Source organism: Giraffa tippelskirchi, chromosome 14 (assembly GCF_054371585.1).
Source record: "Giraffa tippelskirchi isolate mGirTip1 chromosome 14, T2T-mGirTip1v1.2.pri, whole genome shotgun sequence".
Taxonomy (NCBI): Eukaryota; Metazoa; Chordata; class Mammalia; order Artiodactyla; family Giraffidae; genus Giraffa; species Giraffa tippelskirchi.
Genome location: NC_137288.1, coordinates 34,295,996 through 34,317,696, shown reverse-complemented (window position 1 = coordinate 34,317,696; position 21,701 = coordinate 34,295,996). Strand labels below are relative to the sequence as shown.

At 38.1% G+C, this 21,701-nt stretch overlaps 1 protein-coding gene across 3 annotated transcripts in view; it reads right to left on the bottom strand.

Moving 5' to 3' along the window:
* Positions 1-1,108: 1,108 nt before the first annotated feature.
* The window catches only part of RPRD1A (regulation of nuclear pre-mRNA domain containing 1A), a 63,487-nt gene continuing 42,894 nt past the window's right edge, over positions 1,109-21,701 (bottom strand). Inside the window, exons 7-8 of one of the 3 annotated variants that reach the window (XM_081562420.1) lie at positions 4,381-4,578; positions 1,109-1,877 (exon numbers count right to left, since the gene is read on the bottom strand). In XM_081562420.1, the coding sequence (XP_081418546.1) occupies positions 4,429-4,578 (150 nt within the window). In that variant the 3' untranslated portion in view covers positions 1,109-1,877; positions 4,381-4,428. Of the gene's footprint in view, positions 4,579-6,842; positions 7,040-21,701 lie in introns of those variants that run through there. The other 2 variants (XM_081562418.1, XM_081562421.1) reach the window with 2 other exon arrangements.

The window sequence follows — 21,701 nt, the reverse complement described above, 5'->3', positions numbered from 1 at the left end:
CTTGCACGCACTTTAGCTTCTCCATAGGTACAACTGGAGTAATCAGAGCCATCTATCACAAAAGTTATGTGAAGTGCTTACAGCAGCCCTGGTGTATAGTAAGTAACATATATGTGAGACCTACCATCAGTATAGTATGTTCTAGACTACAATTTGCTCAGTAGGGCACTGTTTCCCAAAGTGTAGTCAAGAATTACCTGCATCAGAATCACTGGGTAGCTCATTTAAAATGCTGATTTCCAGGTCTATCCCAAATCTTCCCAAACAGAATCTCTGGATAGAGGTTCCCCTATATAAAATCTACTGCCACGAGGGGGAAATAGTAGAATGGCAATGGGAAGCCCCCGAATTCAGATAAAGTGACCAGAGGCCATCCAGGGGTGGGAGCCAGGGGCACTGGCCTAAGGACTAGCTCTCCCAAACTTTCTAGATGGTAAAATCACAGAGAATTCTCATCCAGGAGGTATGTGCCCTTCCTGCAAATGTCCCAAGAGAGACTTATGAAAGTTTAGCAAACAGTGCCCTAGAGATTTCTTAGATTTCTAGTATTTTCCAGTTCTGCTTTAAATGTGGCGAGAGAACCTGTACTCCAGGGAGTTCAAGGTACTATTAAGTGAATCTGTTGATTCAAAGGCACTTAAACTGTGCAGCAGGTCATAAAAAAAGAAGATGCAGTTTCATTCTTTGCCCAAAGAACTTGCTACATAATGAACTGTAACACCCATACTTTTATTATTACTTGGAATTGCCTGGAGTTACCTGGAATTTTAAGTCATCAAGCAAGTCACAGACTTTAAAGTTGGTCTAGAGCAGTGGCTGTCAAACTCAGTGGCATCAGCATCAGATTGTTAGGAATGTAATCAGGCCTTACCCCAGAACCTCTGGAAGTGGAGCCCCGCAATCTGTAGTTTAATAAGCCCTCCAGGTGCTACTGATGTTTGCTCAAGTTTGGTTCCCACTGACCAGACAATTGGAATTTCCTTCAGCAGCTTCTCCACCATATCACTGCTGAATACTTCCAGTACTTTCCTTTCCTCCCGGTCCATCCTCATCTCCCCTCCTCACCCCATATTCACCTGAGCAAATACACAAAAATTATCTGCACATCTCAAAAAGAACGTAAAACTTTATTAAGAACATCTTATATTGTCATCAGATACAACCAAAGAAAAGGGGGTAAAGGAACAGGGAGACTTCATCTTCCCATGTGCTATTGCCACCTCAGAACAGACTCATGTGTGGATGGCTAGAATTACAGACGGCAACAAATGCTCTGCATAAATAAATTCAGTAAGTAACACAATGCTCCCTTTCTATACAGAGAAGAACTGAGTTTACACTTTAAAAAGCTGTGATATAGTGCAACAACTATTAAGACTGCCGCTTAGAAGCTACTTCTTAATAGAATACAAAGCGGTTTAGTAGCTTTATGTTTTTTCATATAAATTTTTTGAATGGAAAATTCAGAAAGGACATTCTAACTTTCCTAATTAATTTGTACTTTTGAGAGCTTTCTTTCTGAAGATTTCTCAGAACCAGTTCAATAATAATAGATGAGTTGCTCATCTACAATGACAACTGACAACCTGGTTTTATTTTACTTTTGCAAATCAAGATTACCAGGTCATCTCAGCTTTTGCTGATCCTGAAAGAGTTCTTATAGAAAAACTCTGACTCAGAGTGCATATGCGATGAGGTACCAAAATAGCTGCACCTGGACTGGTTTTCCTAGAAGGGGAGGTTGGCTATTGAGCACAGCTGATTTTCCCAGACTCCCAGGCTCCCCCATGTGGTTCTTTTACTTACTGTATTGATAGAAGGAGCAGAGGGAACACCAGGGAATCTGTTCAAATTGCCACTCCAGACAGCTCTCTGCACTGTTTGTGGAGAAAAGAGTGATGGTATCCATTCAAACCAAATATCCCTACTGCAAGTCTGGTGACATGCTTTTCTCTTGAGGGGCCAGGCCAAGCTGCACTCAAAATGCATGATTTGCCTCACGTACACAGTGAAGAAAATGTTCATGATTTAGAATTTGGTATTAAGAGTACCCCCAGCTAACCCAGCTAAAGTTTCTTGAGAAACTTTAGTCTCCCTTTTAGAAAGGAAGGCTATTTACTGCTAAGGCTTACCACATTAACTATCAAGACTTCTACAGACCATATCATTTGTGTTTATGGTCAGTGAATTAACCAACAACTGAAGGCTTGTGAAGACTTGGTCAAAGGGTGAAACTGGGGGTAGGATTCAGGTTGAGTACTATCACTTACCACAAATTGCATCAAGCTCTTTAAAAAAATAATGCATTTTTATCATAAATATTTAGAGCAGATACTGGCATTAAAATCAGTATCTAAGTCAGAAGTCTTTCTTAAATGGTGAAAATATTTCAACAAACTTCTAGTAGGTTTCAAATCTTCCCAGGAGTACATAGTTTATAAATTAGTATTAAATGGGAAAAAAAATGTATTTTGAATAAGTCACCACTTTAGTAGATCATAAATAAGGTCAAGATGCTAAAAAATAAGTTAATATACAAGTTTTTGCTTTCACTTTAACAAAGTGGCATACTTTTGTAACAGGTATAACCAGGTTTTAATAATCGTGCATTTGTCACACCCTCCACCCCCACGCTGAATCTTTTTCTTACATATCCTACACCTAGGGACAGAGGTACACAAGACAGAGAGACACCCGAATGTGTAAATCTGGCTGCTACACACCATTTCCTTAGTGCAGAGTGATGTTACAAATGCAGGTTAAGATCTACTACTCGTAATTTGTCAACCACATTACAAGTTCAGTACATTCATGGGTAAGTGGACTAGGTTCCTGGTTGAGCTCTCTGTGAGAGTGTTCACAGCGAACCTAATTACTACTGTTCCTGTTGAAAAATGTGCCCCGAGTCCCAAAAGTTGACTAAAAACCTTTGGAATATAAGCCATGTATGGGTGGGAACTACTACTATGTGTGTCTGCTTTGGAGAGGCCAAACCGTTAAAAGCACCGTTCTGAAAACTACTGGCTGCTAAAATTAAATATTGGCTTTCTCCTTCACATATAGTAAATTCACTTTAACTATAATTTCTAATACTGAGAAAGAGTGAAGCCATTCAGACTAGTGAGACATAACTGACCTGTGGGATTTAAAAAGTTGTTTCATTGACTAAGATGAATCGTCTTACAACAAAAAGAAAAATGTCTAATATGTAATGAACGAAAAAAAAATGTTTATCCTAAGTAATCACTGAGTGCAAAATCCACAGCTTAACAGTGTGATTTAAAGAGAAAGCAGGAGAGCATGCAATTGCTCTAACACAGGACTCGAAATAAAAGGTAAAAGTACATTTGTTTTGGTAATTCTAAATATACAAATATAATATTTACCATATCTACCCTGTAGTGTAGGACTGCTTAATTCCCAAATATATGTAATTCAAAAACCTTAAGGAAACATCAAAAATGTTCCAGCTACTTTACTGAACATTAATGAATATTGAATTCATGAGATATTAGAGCTAAAAATACTACTGTTTTTTAAAGTTAGATGGCTAAGAGAATATTAAGGTACCATTATTTTACTCTTCTTTTAATCCCACAGATGGCTTTTTATGTTAAAGGGATCAATTATGTTAAAAGGAGCTTGATTTGACAGAGATTCCACAATCAGAGTTGTTCTCTTGGTACAATGTCAAATTTTTTTTAACATTTCCAAAAGCATTTTCATAGCTATCTACCTAAATAACTCTAAACAGCTTTTAATCAAGGGGTCCCTATGTAACACTCCTTTTATCCTACACTGTGGCTGTTGGGATGGAACCCCTGTTGTGGGAAAGTTCTGTAGGTTCTGATCTGACCCTCAAAACGATATCCATGTTTAGTATTAAATGACTGACCTCTGGGGAATAAGGAATCCAAGGTGTTCAGAGGCACAGAACTGATGTTTTGGTTGAGGAGAAGGGTGAAAATCAAGTTGGAACACCTAGTCCCTTCTACAATCAAGTCCTAACTATATCATAATAAAGTCTCAACCAACCTGATTAGTTCTTACCCTTTAGGAATCACATACTATACACTGATTAGATACTGAAGAAAATAAAGAAAAACATTTGAAAATACATGAAGAAATAGAAACATGGAATTTCTCACAAGGCCCTGGATCAAAAAAATTTACAAAAAGATCTTTTGAAAATAATCACTACTTGTGAGCTTAATACACATAGAGATTCACTTTGTTTAAACTAAGTCATGTTAACTTACCAATAGAATAGTAAACAAAGCAACATTTAAAACAATTTTATAAATTACTTGTCATTTCTTTTTGTTAATGTCACTTTCTCAACAATATACAAAAATAACACTACAGCACTATCCACCTAACCTGTCTCCATCTCTTCCAAAGTCCTGGGCCCTGGAAAGAGACTGGTCATCAATCTTCACTGTAGATGTCCCCCGCAAATGGCAGGTGCATGTGGCTGCCAGTGACATTGGGCAATCGAGATAAGTCCGGCAGGCTCTGGATCCGGGACCTGAGTTCTTTGCGCACCAAGGAAACTCTGGCTAACTTGCGCTTGTATTCCTGTAACATCAAATCACTCTTATTAGCACTGTGGGAGTTCAGAGAAGAGCTATCTAGCTTATCCAGCTAATGCTCTGCAGAAAATCTGATAAAGCACTCAGTTTATGCTGAAAAACAAGATTATGTGAGCCTTAGGATCAAGAGAGGGATTTGGGAAAGACTCAAGTAGGGAAACTCATTCTCAGGAAAAACTACAATCTTAAGTTGTTGCTTCACACCTGTAAAAAGAATACTAACGTATTAATATATCAATATTTAACTGAAGCATATAGGATTCTCAGGTATACCGGGGCAAGGATAAGGAAAAGTATATATTTATTTCCACAAGCTTAAACTAAAATTTAGCACTGTTTTTGACTATAAATGTTGGCAAAAAACCACAGGAGTATTATTGGTATCTTTGAGTTTATCTCGAATAGAAACCAGATGCTTCATTATTACATCATAGTTTTTCACATTTATCACTACTTTGAAATTATTAGACCAATTGCTAGTGTTATTTAATGTATCAATAAAGAAGCATGTATTACTGTACAAGTTTTATTACTTCAATAACTATTTCAATATAACTTTTTTCTATTGTAATGTTATGCATTTTATTTTCTACATTTAAAATATTTAACTTGAGAAGGGGTCCAAGACTTCATAGGATCACCAAAGGATCTCAATGGCACAAAAGGGGAAAAAAAAAAGGTTAGGAAACCCTGCAAACAGCAGCCTAAGGCATTGGACTAGAAACCAATAAAGATCATACTGGCTTAGGGGGAACAGGACATTCTCTGGAGTGGAAATATCTTTTATTAACAACTGAAGTTTTCAGACTTCAACCAGAAGAGAGGAACCTTCTTCATTCCATCACCTAGTAGAGACAGGGTATGAAGAGGGGAATCAAAAAGTTGACTACTACTTTCTCTATAAAGACTAGAAACTTTTCCTCCCTCTGACCAAGAGTAAGCTCACCAAGACAGAGCAGGTGAGTGAGCTTTCATCTGGGGTAGAAGGCCTATCCACAAGCAGCCCCTTTTTGTTTCTCCTCTCACTGAATCTCCTAGGAAATTTTTGGAGAAACTCAGAATTCTCAAAAGAACATCAGCCTCATCAAACATCAATTAAATGAGAACCTCTGGAAGCGGGCCCACAGCTCTTGAATTTTGTAAAACCTCCCCCAAAGGATGCTAATACATGAGCCACTTGTCTACGGGTTTTGTCTAAAAATGAAATCAGGGAAGCTTCTCTGTATTACTGAGTCCCCTCTTTTAAAGAACCATTAATAAGCCTGGGGAAAGGAGTCTGTCAGAATTACTATATCCCAACCACTCTAAGGCAATGGGGGAAAGGAGGTTTCTGAAGCACACTGGGGAAGTGGGAACCCTGGCAGACAAAGCCGACAAGGTTGAAAGCTGGGCATGTTGTAGGACAGCTATGGACACATAGTGAGAGGTGTCAATTCTTGCCGTGTCTGCTTGTCCTTGCACCTTTAATCCATCATGAAGGTCAAGGTTGAGTAAGGGAGTTTAATAGTGATCTAAAACCTCAAGGTTAAGACTTTCCTGTTCCTTTTCCCCTTTGCCAGTGACACTCTGGCACAGCGGGTAGGTTTCAGTACAGCAGCTCCGAGTGGCACACAGCAGAGCAGCAAGGTGTTCATTTAGATGCACACTTTCCAATGCATACACATCTCCACACTTCGCACACGTTTCTTCCTCAGAACACTCTGGTGGGGGCGGGGCAAACACATACCTCCATCTGTCCCATCTGCGTGCGTGCTGTTGCTTCAGTTGTCTCTCTCTGTGACCCCATGGCAGGCTCCTGTCCATGGGATTTCCCAGCAAGAATACTGGAGTGGGTTGCCATGCCCTCCTCCAGATCTTCCTCACCCAGGGATAGAACCCACAGCTCCTACATCTCCTGCATAGCAGGCAGATTCTTTACCACTGAACTACCGGGGAAGCCCCCATCTGTCCCTGTTTGTACCAAATCATTCTTTAATAAATAACATCTAAAGTACTCCGAGGTTAGCACGATAGATTCAGATGCTGTTCAAACATGCACAGAAGTAATTACTCTGCTCCTCTTGAGGCTAGATGTCCTGAGAAGTCTCATGTGCTGCCTTTAGTGATCATTACTGCCCATCCTAATTTCAAGTTTCTAGCATCCACACAGTGTTCTTCAGTTATTAAGATTTATCTTAATCCTTTGATTCAAAGGATCTGTGTCAATTAAAAGCCCTCTACCAACTGGTGACACTGCATACAAAAAACTGGTAAACATAAACAAAAGCTGCCATTTATTGAATGTCCATTGATACACCAGGCATTAAAAAAAGAACTCATTCATCCTCTCAGCAATCCTGTGAGAAGACTGATTATCCTTCATAAATAGTAAAAATCATGCTTTCCTCAATTAGGAACAAAAGCAGTAACCAAAAATTTTCTTCTACTGTCAGAATCAAGACTTTAATCTGAAAGACAAAAGATTTAAGAAGTTGTGGTTAACCATCTGATGTTAGCCTGAAGAAAAAACCAGATGAAACCTGATTACCTAATTCTATGATCCAGGCCACAGTTCTAAAGGTCTTAAATTGCCTCACTGGATTCCACAGGCTGGTTTCCTATGGCAACGATGCTTATAGTAAGAGGTGCGTGTTGTTTTGAAACTGAGGCTCTACCTCAGACGTGGAGGCTGAGAATACTGGGGCATCAATAACCCCTGCCCACCGCCCCCAACCCCCCCCGTCCCCCTGCCATTCAGGAGGTGGCAGTCTTCACAAGCAGCCGAGAGGAACACAGGCTGCTGCACCTCTCCCCTTCACCCAGAGCTCAGGTCCTACAGGAGGGGCAGCACTTAAAGAAAACATGAGGAAAGAAACAGGCAATAAAGCAGCGCCCTCCTGGGTCAGAACAAATATCTAACACTGACCTCAAAACAAAATCAGTATCTGGAAGAGATTCCTGCACCATGTTCATCGCAGCATTGTTCACAATAGCCAAGACATGGGAACAACCTAAGTCGCTGCCAACAAATGAATGGATAAAGATGTGGTACCTATGTACAATGGAGTACTCAGCCATGAGAATGAAGGAAATTCTGTCATTTGCAACAACCTGGACAAACCTAGAGGACTGTTGTTGTTTATGGTCACTAAGTTGTGTTCGACACTTTTGTGACCCCATGAACTGTAGTCTGCCAGACTCCTCTGTCCATGGGATTCTCCAGGCAAGAATACTGGAGTGGGTTGTAGTTTCCTTCTCCAGGGGATCTTCCCAATGCAGGGATTGAACCCAAGTCTTCTGCGTTGCAGGTGGATTCTTTACCATTGAGTAAAAAAATTAGTTAGACAGAGAAAGACAAATACTACATAATCTCACTTACATGTGGACCCTTAAAAAAAAAAAAAAAGATGAACTCACAGAAACAGAAACAGAGTAAGAGTGATGCTGACCAGGCACTGGGGTGCTGGGCGGGGGGAGATGGGAAGATGCTGGTCAATGGGTAGGAGCCTTCAGTTATAAAATGAATATGCCCTGGAGATCTAATGTAGAGATGCTGATTATAGTCAATAATACTGTGTACACCTGATATCTGCTGAGAGTAGACCTTATGTTCTCATCACCAAAAAGGAAAGAGAGAAAAAGTAATGATGTGAGGTGAGGAATATATTAATTAACCTGATTGTTAGTAACCATTTCACAAAGAGTACTTATGTCAAATCACCCCACCATACTTTGTAAATATATACAATTTTATGTGAGTTTCACCTCAATGAAACTGAAATTGGGGGCAAAGAAACATCTGTTTTTATCGTTAGTAAATAAAAAAAATTACCCTAAGTATGAAGGAGAAAACACAAACATGGACCCAGCAGGATGCATGCATCAGGGACAGTCAAGAGCTTGGGTAGCCTAACCTGATAAGCGCATCAACAGGGAAGGCCACTACAGGTAAGTCCCTTTTAGTTTTCTCATTCTTTTCTAACTAAACCTGAATTTTGCAAAAACAGCTTTCAAAATATTTTGTATTTTAACCTAAAGAACTTCTTTTTCCCAGAAGAATTTAGCTCTGTTCCAGCAACAAAAAGGATTTAAATTCTAAAGGTAAAAAAAAAAAAAAAAAAACCTGCTAAAAAGCCAAAGCATTAAAAAATCAGGCCCTTTCCCTTAGTAATAAATACTGAACTGATATATACTGCCTTCACTGCAAAAGTACAGTGTTCTATTTTATGTTTTTAAGTCTTTTTTAAATTTTTATTTTTTAATTGAAGTATAGTTGATTTATAGTTGTTGTAAACCCTCTGGTGTACAAAAATGATTATATAGAAAATATATAAAAGAATGTATCTATATTATGTTCTTATTCAGATCCTTTTGCATTACAGGTTATTGTAAGATATTGAATATAGTCCCCTCTGCTATCCAGTAGGTCCTTGTCATCTACTTTAGATATAGTAGTCTATATCTGTTCATCTCAAATTCCAGTCTGTCCCTTCCAGCCGTTCCCAGTTTGGTCTCTTTTTCCTTTTGTTCTCTTCTTTTGTGATTTGTTGACTATCTTAAGTACTGTTTTGGATTACTTCTTGATTATATCTATTATACATTTTGGGGTTTGCGATTATCCTGAGGTTTTGGTATAGTAGTCTATATAAACGCATGTGTTGTAAGTCACTGACCTTTCAATTTCAAACATATTTTAAATACCTTGCCATTTATACTCTCCTTCCCTCTCGGTTACATTTTGATAACATATTTTACATCTAATTGCTCTGTGTATCCTTTAACTGCTTCCTATGGACACAGGTGATTTTACTACTTTTGTCTTTTAATCTCCTTTCTAGCTTTGTGTGTGGGTGATTTCCTTAATGTTTTCTTTTACCTGTGAGCTTTTTCATCTCTCAGTTTGTTTCTAGTTGTGGCTTTTTCTTTTTCAGCTAGAGAAGTTCAACATTTTTTGTAAAGCTGGTTTGGTGGTGCTCAATTCTTCTGTTACTTGTCTAGAAATGCTTTTGATTATCCATCAAATCTGAAGGAGAGTCTAGTGGGTAAAGTATTCTTGGTTGTAGGCTTTTCCATTTCATTCCTTTCTGGCAGGCAGTTTCCGCTGAAAAATCAGCTGCCATTTTGTGAACCAATGTTTTCCCTCATTTCCTGCCAACTGTTTACATAAGTTATTTTACTTCTCCCTTGCTATTCCCCACTCATTCAACAAGGCCTATATTTTTATTCTTAATTTGCCAAATCTAAACCAACACCACACTCAAATGGCAAACCCTTATGTCTACTTCAACATCAATCAATCAATCAGGAGGTGCAATTTATCTTCTGTGCAGTGAAAGTGGGGTAGAGCTAGGTTGAAATTTGAACCACAAGAAATGCTTTTCTTTACAGCTAATATTGAGTATCTCACATTGTGTCCAAATTTTCTCATTTCACATGACCTATTTTAAGACCAATCTTTGCCACAGAAGCTTTTCCTACTGTAGTTTCATATCTGCTACTATTCAAGTTAGTTCTGAACTTAAATACTACTATTCTGTTTTCTGGTTTTTATATCCATAATTGGGGAAAATACAGTTTGTGTGTATCTGTATTCCTTATAGTGTCCAGCAGAGCACAAGGTATGAACAGGTAGGTCCCCAGTAGATTCTCCTGGAAATTAAGTCAAAAGATTTGGATACAAGTACTGCTGTGAAAATGCTGCACTCAATATGCCAGTAAACTTGGAAAACTCAGCAGTGGCCACAGGACTGGAAAAGGTCAGTTCTCATTCCAATTCCAAAGAAAGGCAATGCCAAAGAATGCTCAAACTACTGCACAATTGCACTCATCTCACACACTAGCAAAGTAATGCTCAAAATTCTCCAAGCCAGGCTTCAATAGTACATGAACCAATAACTTCTAGATGTTCAAGCCGGATATAGAAAAGGCAGAGAAACCAGAGATCAAATTGCCAACATCCATTGGCTCATAGAAAAAGCAAGAGAATTCCAGAAAAACATCTACTTCTGCTTCACTGACTATGCTTAAGCCTTTGTGTGGGTCACAACAAACTGTGGAAAATTCTTAGAGACGGGAATATCTGACCACCTTACCTGCCTCCTGAGAAACCTGTTTGCAGGTCAAGAAGCAAGTTAGAATTGGACATGAACAATGCACTGGTTCCAAACTGGGAAAGGAGTACGTCAAGGCTGTATATTGTCACCTTGCTTATTTTAACTTATATGCAGAGTACAACATGTGAAATGCCAGAGTGGGTGAAGCACAAGCTGGAATCACGACTGCTGGGAGAAATATCAATAACCTCAGATATGCAGATGACACCAGCCTTACTGCAGAAAGCAAAGAGGACTGAAGAGCCTCTTGATGAAAGTGAAAGAGGAGAGTGAAAAAGCTGGCTTAAAACTCAACATTCAAAAAACTAAGATCATGGCATCTGGTCCCATGACTTCATGGCAAATAGATGGGGAAACAATGGAAATAGTGAGTTTATTTTCTTGGGCTCCAAAATCACTGAGGATGGTGACTGCAGCCATGAAATCTTGCTCCTTGGAAGAAAAGCTATGACCAACCTAGACAGCATATTAAAAAGCAGAGATGTTACTTTGCTGCCAAGGTCTGTTTGGTCAAAGCTATGGTCTTTCCAGCAGTCATGTATGAATGTGAGAGTTGGACCATAAAAAAGCTGAGTGCCAAAGAATTGATGCTTTTGAACTGTGGTGTTGGAGAAGACACTTGAGAGTCCCTTGGACAACAAGGAAATCCAACCAGTCGGTAGTAAAGGAAATCAGTCCTTAATATTCATTGGAAAGACTGATGCTGAATCTCCAATACTTTGGCAACCTGATGTAAAGAATGACTCATTGGAAAAGACCCTGATGCTGGGAAAATTTGAAGGCAGGAGAAGGGGACGACAGAGGATGAGATGGCTAGATGGCATCACCGATTCAATGGACATGAGTTTGAGCAAGCTCTGGGAGCTGGTGATGGACAGGGAAGCCTGGCATCCTGCAGTCCATGGGGTCGCTGGGTCAGACACAGCTGAGCAATTAAACTGCTTCCTCCATTTATTACCTATAATCTTAGCCAAGATGCCCTAAGATTATCTAAGCCTCAGTTGCTTCCTTTGTACAATATAGGTATCTATTTTATTGGGCTTTGAGGTCTAAATAAGTTAATTTTGGAAGTTTTCAAACTATGAAGTGCCATATGACTGTGGTTATCATTCTGGGATGGCATCAGAACCATTGTGCACCAAGAACGGCCAAGAGAATAAATCTCCTGAAATCTGGAGTTCTTAGTCATTTTAGGGCTGACCCAGATACAGTTGTTCTAACATTCCAGTTGCTTAAAATAAATGTCTTCACTATTTCTGAATTTAAATGTATATATTAGGGCTAACTTTTTCTTGCAGATGCCACTAAGAAGTCTGCTCTCTTCTTTCATACATGACTATGACTTAAGAAAAAAAAAACTTAGAGAATTTCAACTGTATCCAGGTGAGGATCGTTAGTGGCCAGTAAAGGCTGTGGTCAACAATTTCAAGCATCATGCCTACTATGCTCCAGCCCTTCCTTCCTACCTACTTCCTGAGGGACAGTTGCTGCAGCAGAAAAGGAAAACATCAAGTTAGGAAGCCCAGTCCTGATTCTAGTGAGTAAGCTGTGTAGCTTCTCTAGGAATCAAGTCTGAGTGTAATCCAGGTTCCAGAATACTTTGAACACAAGGTTTTGACAAATCATTCTTTTTATCTGTGGAATCAATCTTCAGCATCCCCTTCAAGTATAAAATATGATTGGGCCAGATAACAACCAGTTTTAAAAGATATACATACTAGGATATTTTTTCAGTCAAGAAAACATGTACATCCTAGCATGTTGAGGTTATTATAGACTTTTCCCACAACAGTTACTTCTTAAAGATGGAGTCAGTAATATTTCCACATGACATTCTTAGGTGTACCTATGCAAACACCTAAGCAATTTAATTTCTCCCTTTATGACTGTATGTATCCTTAGTCGAAATTTGATAGTAACAACATACTTGAGAATCTTGGGTCACAACGAATTAATGTTGAAGGTAGAGCTAGTTATCTTCATTCCAAACAGTATCAAGACATAATCTTCAGAACATATTATAAGAACCCATTAAGTTGATGATAATGCTCACAATCGTGGTTCCTTTTATTGTTCTTCTGCAGAACTCTAAATGGCTTTGTTCTTTGATGTGTATTTTATTATGTCTTTCGCCTCTCTAGATGTTATCAAGTCTTTCTTATATGACTTTCTTCAAATAACTATTAATAGAAGCTCCAATTCTCACTTTTGAGCATCCACTATAATTTACTTCATTTTGCTTTCCCTGGTGTTGGGACTCTTTGCTAGGTTAGACAGGAAAAGTTAACCAAAGCATTTAATATCAATCAAGATTTTTTTAATACCACTTTTTTTTCAAAACAAGGCCAAGAAATTCCATGGTGTCAGGAAAATTAGTCAAGTCTGTTGTCATCTCCAGGGAACAGAGTATAAAGCAGGTAAAGATCTCAGTAGTTTGCCCTAACCTGTCATCTAGAAAACAAATACCCAAATTTAGTTTGGTATACAGTCCTGAAATTTTTCAGAACTATAATAATTAAAATATTTTAAAAATATAAAATCCTTTCTATTTTCTTTTCACAGTATCCTACTTGTCTCTGATGGAACCATTTTTCCTTTACCATCTGCAGAAAAGTTCTACCTTTTAGTGGGAAATACTTTAGCATAAATGAATGTTATCTAACATTGTCTTACATCATTCAGCTCCTTTGAGAGCTCACTATCATTTTCTTAAGTATTCTAAAAGCAGACTTTACTTTAAAATATCCTTGAAAAAGGTAATTCCCACCTGTTAACAAGTTATGATTCTACTACCACAAAGGCTCATTAGCCTTCTGGATTAACAAGTAGAGAAAGATTCAATATTTACTCAGGGACTAAGATTTCTGCAGGGAACCCAATGCCTACCTGGCTATCAGCTGGGTTTTTAAAAAATCAGTAATGCTAAATTATGAGGGTAGATACGGTTACAAATAAGCTTTACACATTTCTAGATTCATCAAGTATGACCCTAATTAAAATTTTGATGTGCTTACTAAATGTCAAACACTGTTCTAAGTGGCCCATTTAATCTTCATGCTGCTGCTGCTGCTGCTGCGTCGCTTCAGTCATGTCCGACTCTGTGCGACCCCAGAGACGGCAGCCCACCAGGCTCCCCCGTCCCTGGGACTCTCCAGGCAAGAGTACTGGAGTGGGTTGCCAGTGCCTTCTCCTTTAATCTTCATAGGAAGAGGCTATTATTATCCATGCATTACAAGGCTTCCTTGGTGGTTCAGTTCGTAAGAAATCTGCCTGCAATGCCGGAGACCTGGGTTCAATCCCTGGGTAGGGAAGATCCCCTGGAGACGGGAACGGCTACCCCCTCCAGTATTCTGGCCTGGAGAACTCCATGGACAGTATAGTCCATGGGGTCGCAAAGAGTCAGACAGAGCGACTTTCCCAGATAATAAAACTAAAGCACAATTGCTGCTGCTGCTGTTTAGCCGCTCAGTCGTGTCCAATTCTTTATGACCCCATGGACTGCAGCCTGCCAGGTTCCTCTGTCCATGGGATTTCCCAGGCAAGAATACTGGACTGGGTTCCAATTTCCTTCTTCAGGGGAATCTTCCCAACCCAAGGATCAAACCTGCATCTCCTGCTTGGCAGGCAGATTCTTTACCACTGAGCCACCAGGAAGTCCAAAGCACAATTAACCACTTGTTAAGAAACTTCCTCTAAAGTCAACAAAGGCTGCAAACCGACAATCTAGCTTCAGAGTCTTCATACTTAACCATTATTCTATCTTACCTCTCATATCTAGAATTGTTACTGGATGGATATTCTGAAGAAGTGTTATCCAACTAAAATCCATCGAATATAGGATCACCACAATCACAGGACTAACAGGTCCCTAAAACTTAAAACCCAACACATTAAGGAAACAAACTGTGACTTATAGTAGGTCGTCTATCCCTTCATTAAAACACCTCTGGAATTTCCAGTAGTGGCAAGATGTCATTTTCTCATGAGTAACAGCATACGGGCTTAAAGATTAAAAAAAAGGGGGGGGGGGAGAACCAATGATAGTAACAACAGCAACACAAAGACACAAGAGAAAAGAAACAAGAAAAGGTAAAGGGCCAGTCCAATCAGCAATGATGACCAACATATCAGGGAAGTTGAACCTATTGTCAATTATCACTTTTGACATTGGAAGGGGAGCATGAGCCAGGAGCCTCAGGCCACTTCTCTGCAAGTAATTTCAAAATCAAATGGAAAGAAGGAATTTAAGGAAGTGAGATGTAACACATTAATTTTTCTACTCATCTTATATTTACCCTAGGAAGTAGACTTTATCATGCTTTCTTGAAATTTTCATTGTTACCTTTTAGCCTAAATTATTTTCATCTTCTGTGTGCCTTTTTAGTCTCACTCCCGAAGAAAATGTTATCCAGTTACTAGACAATCACACTATCTCAGAGTCATGGAGGTCAGCTAATTTGGTATTTCCCAAATTGGGTGTCCAGTAGTTTTTCCATTATGTCATGTATGGATGTGATTTTCCAGTAGTCATGTATGGATGTGAGAATTGAACTACAAAGAAAGCTGAGTGCCAAAGAATTGATGCTTTTGAACTGTGGTGTTGGAGAAGACTCTTGAGAGTCCCTTGGACTGCAAGGATATCCAACCAGTCAATCCTAAAGGAAATCAGTCCTGAATATTCATTGGAAGGACTGATGCTGAAGCTGAATCTCCAATACTTTGGCCACCTGATACAAAGAACTGACTCACTGGAAGACTCTGATGCTGGGAAAGATTAAAGGTGGGAGGAGAAGGGGATGACAAAGGATGAGATGGTTGGATGGCATCACCGATTCGATGGACCTGAGTCTGAGTAAGCGCCAGGAGTTGGTGATGGACAGGGAAGCATGGTGTGCTGCAGTCCATGGGGTCACAAAGAGTCAGATACAACTGAGCGACTGAACTGAAGTGAACTGAAATTGGGTGTCCTGCAGAATATTGCTGCACAAGGTTTTTAACAGGCAGGCCATAAAAGAGATTCTGGTCTGTTCAGGAGCACATATAGCTTCTTCGTGACATCCCTGCTCCCGTCTCCAACATGCTCATGTCCAGAATGAAGCTTCAGAAGAGATTCCAATTTGTAACATTCCTCAAAAACAGACATACATAACACAGGCAAACATTCAAGCCAACATCTCTCTTGTTCTTGTCAATCTCTTCTTGACCACCTTCAGCAACAGCAAACATTGCATTATTTCTCTTTCAAAGAACAGTTTCACTGGATACAGAATTCTAGGATGGAACTTCTCCCAACACTTCACTCCGCTCTTCTTGCGTGGTTCTGCTGTAATTCTTTTCCTACAGGTAAGAATTTTTTCCCCCAGCTTTTCCCAAGGTTTTCGCTTAGCATTTCATTTTCTGAAATTTGAATATGACATGAAAATTCAAAGTGTTAGTCGCTCAGTCATGTCCAACTCTTTGCAACCCCATGGACTATACTGTCCATGGAATTCTCCAGGCAAGAATACTGGAGTGGGTAGCCATTTCCTTCTCCAGGGGATCTTCCTGACCCAGGGATCAAACTTGGGTCTCTCAAATTACAGGTAGATTCTTTACTGTCTGAACCACCTGGGAAGCCCCAAAACGCCTAAGTGCAAACTATATTTTTTATATCCTGTCAAGTATTTGTCCTCTAAGTTTCCTGGATGAGTCAGTTTGATGTCTTGTCATTAATTCTGGAATTTCTTCTGCTTCATTTGTTCTCCTTCTGATATCCCAAGCAAATGTTATGTTACACTTTTCCAAACTGCTCACAATTTTTGAATGTTCTAGGTTTGGTTTTTGTTTTGGAGAAAAGGTTGTTGCTGTTGTTCTATTTTCTTTTTGCATTTAAGTTGGGAACATCTCCATTGATGGATTATCAAGCTCATACATTTTTTTCCCTCAGCAGTGTCCAGTCTACTGAGATGATCATCAGAAGCACTCATGTCTGTGTTTATTCCTAGCATTTAAAATTTGTTTTTGATTCTTTAAGCATTTTCACCTCTACTTATATCTGTTCTTGCATGGTGTCTACTCTTCATTAGAGCTGTTAACATATTATTCAATTACATTCCTGAACTGGTGATTCTAAAATTTGTGTCATACAAGAATCTACTTCTGACTTCTTCTTTTGTCTCTTCAGACTGTCCCTTGCCTTTTGGCATGTTTTGCAATTTTTCAAAAGCTGAACATGATTACCAGACAATAAAAAAGTGAGGTAAACAGATCTTTATCTTGAGGTTTTACATTGATCTGGCCAGGATTTGTGCTGTATTTAAGTTTTGCTGTAGATGTAGACAGCTGAGGCTTTTTGAAGCTTATTACTTTCATAGTCCTTTCACATTAGGCCAGGTCTAACTGGAAGAATGGTCTTGTCATTTGGAATATATCCACTAGTCCTAATTCAGCCTTCTTACATAAATCAAACTCTTCTCTCCCGATAGCTTTCAAAGCATCTGAAGACAAGTAGCACGTAAATTATGCCTATCCTCAAGTCTCTGATATCCCCATTTGTTCAACTGTCCAATGTATTTTGTTTTCATTTCCTTTGCCATCCTGACCCCTGCCTCTGAATACACTGTGGAAATACCCTTTGCTAATGCAGAATCCAGCCCAAGTTAAATACATAAATCCAGCTGTGGTTTAACAAGCATCCAATGAAATAGAACTTATTTTTCATATTCTGAACACTTAGTGTAGCTTAACACTGTTTATGTTACTACAGTTTTATCACCATGCTAACAGCTACATGACCCCTGTCTTCTCAAGAAATGATGCCAAGTCAAGTCATACTGATGCAGTTAGCTTAGAGAAATCTAAATGCAGGAACTAACAGTGGAAATTTTTAAGTGATAATGAAAGCAATGCAAGATTCACAGATTCCCCATTCAATCTGCACTAGTTATATGGACCAACGATTATTAAACTGTGAGCCATAGATGCGTATTAGAGGCAGCTTTAATTCAACTAAAGTTGTAAGCAAATTTGGGCAATATGCATCTTTCAAAACTTTCGGCCACTCAGAAAATTTAAAAATGACAATGCTCTCATATTCTATAATCTGATGTTTCATGAACCAACTTTTTTTTTTTTTGGCCTTGACACACAGCATATGAGGTCTTAGTTCCCAGAACAGCGCCCCCTGCAGTGGAAGCACAGAGTTTTAACCCTAGATGGGAACCAGGGAGTCCTAAACACACTTTTTCTTTAATCAAAGAAAACTGAACACATTTATCTATGGTCCCAAAAGTTAAAAAGTAACTAAAATCTCATTAGGATTTAGAATACAGAACACATTACTGTAGCATAATGTATTCAGCATCCAATAAGTTATAAAAATTCATCAAATTTACTGATAATGATCTTCCTAGTTAACATGTGTATTTCATTGTATGTAAAAGTATCTCAATTTTAAAATGCACTATTAGTCCTAAAAAACACCCAAGACTACTACTTTATGATGGAATAGTATCACTGAATATTAGAAAGTTTGCAAGAATGAAATTGGCTTTGCTTTGTAGCAGTGCCTTTCTTCATAACCTGATCTAAGCATCACCAAATTTGACAGATGTTTGACAAAGAAATTTTGCTTTAGGAAGCTATGCCAGACAGAATTCTTTCTGTGAGATTCTATTAGTATGAATGACATAAGGCTCTCTTTAAAATTTTGATTTAACTACCTAAGAAGTTCACATTTTACTTCAACAAAAATGATGTGTGCAATGGTATCAAAATTACCAAGACAAATTCTAACATGAATCTTACTTCAAAAAGGAGTGGACAAATAAATTAGAAGGTATAGTTACCAAAAATACCACTCCCCCAATAAATTACAATGGTGCACTGAAGGACTGAGCTTAGAGAGGCAGTGAGGACTTGTATTAAACAGATTATCTTCTAGTATTTTTGACAGTAAGTATCTCTCCCAACCAGTATGTCACACAGACCTAAGTTTTCCAAAGATCCACAACTTATATATCCTACGTGGATAAATGGACCTCTTTCCTAAGGCTGCAGCTGTCTTTTAAATAAAGGTAACAAAAGATACAATAAATGCTAGTCACCTCTAATGTTGTTTTAAAAAGTCACTATCAAAAACACTTTTTAAAAGATGAGATGGAATATATGCAACTATTTAAAACAAAACAGAGTGGAGTGAAATACACTGAAATATTAAAAATGATTGTTTTCAGAGAGGTTGATATAAACTTGAGCTGGAATTTTTTTGGTACTTTTCAAATTTTCTATAATAAATAGTTACTGTTTTTATGATGAGAAAGTGTTTTAGGAATAAAAGGCAACAAAAAATTTTAAACTCTGCATACAAACTTACTCAGAAGTTTCCAACTATAAGATGAAGAATGGGGGGAAAGTCAAAAGCACTGAATTTTAGAGTTTAAACAGATCTCACACATCATTAGGTTTGATATCTGCATTTTGAAGATGAGGGGAAAAAGAGGTTTATATCACACAACTTCAAGTTCACACCATAAGTTCTAGAACCCATAACTCTCCAGTTCATTATTCTAATCCAAACTTCATACTCACTGAGGCTAATCAAGATAAATATCCAAGTTGGATGTAAACCTGTACATTGAGTATGGCTGTAACTCTTTTAACATTTTTTGTAATTATGCTTACAATGGTATTTTTAACCTGATTTTTTTTTTTTTAAACCTGTGATTTTTATAAGATTAAGAAAATACATTGAAATGTTATCAGGAGCTAAGTAGTTTTAATATATTCATTTTAATGTAATTATTTTAATATATTTTTCAAATTTCCTTTCACAATAATATTAACTAATACTTCAGTGCTTCAGTGTTCTCATTCATAAAACAGGTTTAACATTATCCACCTCATATAGTCACAAATAAAGATACAATCAGTACCTAGAACTGCACCTTCACAAACAGTAAATGCTAAGTATGTTATTATAATAAAATTATGAATTGTCTCCTTACAATGGCGTTTAACCACAGTATCAAGTGTCAGGTTAGACACTGGTCATTTTTCACCCATATAATGTACGGAAAATGTTTCCTTTATTCAGGATTGGGATATTTCATTCAAGAGGTCAAAGATTTTTGGGAATCTAAATAAAAACTAATAAGCTCTCTGTGAAGACAACCTATTTTCTGATGGATACTAATTAGGGATGGGGCAGGATCTCCAAGTGTGTAGGCATTTTCAGTTTACATCACTATGTTGGACTTTTCTGTTAACTATTTCCTAGGGGAAAATTCTTCCCTCTGAACCTGCTATCTTATGTATTGCCCTTCAAAGAATGCCTGGTGGTTCCAGTGATGTCTTTGTGGCTAGACTGTTATGTACAACTTACTTGGGTTGTCATTAAAGTGGACAAGATCCTACATGAATTATCCCAGTGAATGATTTTCCAGAAACAGGTTATCCCCATCACTCCTGGGCCTCACCAGCTTGGAGGAAACACTGCCCTTTTCCTCTGCTCCGAGCTCCGATACATGCTCCGAGCTCCGATACAGACACAAATGCCTCACCGCTGCTACCTGGCCCAGGAAGTGGGGGAAGTCACCCTCCTGCTTCCACTGCAGCACCCTTAGTCTCTGTTGTTGTTCCAACCTCCTGCTTCCAGGTGTTCCATTTCGGAGCTTAGAATATTTAAGCAAACGCTCCTATCTTGAGGAGGGCACATGCCAAGATGTGGTTTATTTCTTCAATTCCTATCAGTGATCCACCTTCTAAGTAGACTGCCATTTGAGGGAGGGCACCCATAGCATTTCTCTTATTAGAGTGGAGCTATTATATACATCATATTTAATAAGTATAACTTCTCCATTTTATCTATCTGTATCTTTTAAGCAATCTTTATCAGTCATTATAAACAGAATTTCCTGTGGCAATGGAAATGTTCTGTATCTGCACTATCCAACAGAGTACTAAAGAGCCACACGTGGCTACTAAGCATCTGAAATATGGCTACTACTGATAACTTAAATTTTATTCAACTATAATTAAATATCACTATGGCTAGTGGCTGCTGGGCAGTGCAGCTCCTTATCTCTTTACATTTCACCTCAACTCCATGTGTGTCTCCAATTCATTTTTCTTTCTCAAATTTCATTTTATACCCCTCTCGTCACTGTATCTATCTTTATATTTGTGTAATATATATTTGTGATATATATACGTATACATCTTTACTATATATGATAAAGATAGACTATGCTAGGTTTTATAATTCTTTTATTATATTTTAATATATATTAACTTTTCTGTAAGTTCTAGGAGGTGGGAAAAGCTGCCACTCAGACTAACATCTTAAAAAAAAGAAATCTACTCTTTTATTTATTTTCTCTACAGAAGAGAGTGAAAATCTAAATCAGACAAGGAAATAATGTGAATATCATACTTTAATTACATCCAAGTCTCCTAACAGAATCAATTACATTCCAGACCAACTTCATTTCTGAGACAATTACATCTCAGATATCATGAAGAACTACCAACAGGGTGCACGCCAGCATTATTGTACCTAATTTTGAAAAAAGGCAGACTCTATAAACAACAGAGAAGTAAGTATGGGGCAGGTAAGTCCAAATCTCAAAGAAAGATTGAATATATTATTTAAAAGAACTTAGGAATCCAGTTGCAATCACTGAGATGCTAAGAATATAACTAGGAATATAAACTCTTGCTTTTTGAGAGCTCACACTACAGATACTAAAAACACTGCAGACATCTTATAGTCTTTTTACAGTATCCCTATAAATAAAACAAATTCACTGGTTAAATGATAAAACAGATATAAACTAGTTAGAAAACCTCCAAGTTTCTTTTGTTTTGGGGCTGAAACTTCTGGGGCACTTACTATATGCTGAGCAGTTTAAGTACCCCAACTTGTTTAAATTCCATAATAATCATATAAAGCAGGTATAATTATTATCTCTATTTTATAGACAAGGAAGCTGAGGTGGAGAAAGATCAAATGATTTGCCGTATGCCACTCAGCTAGTGA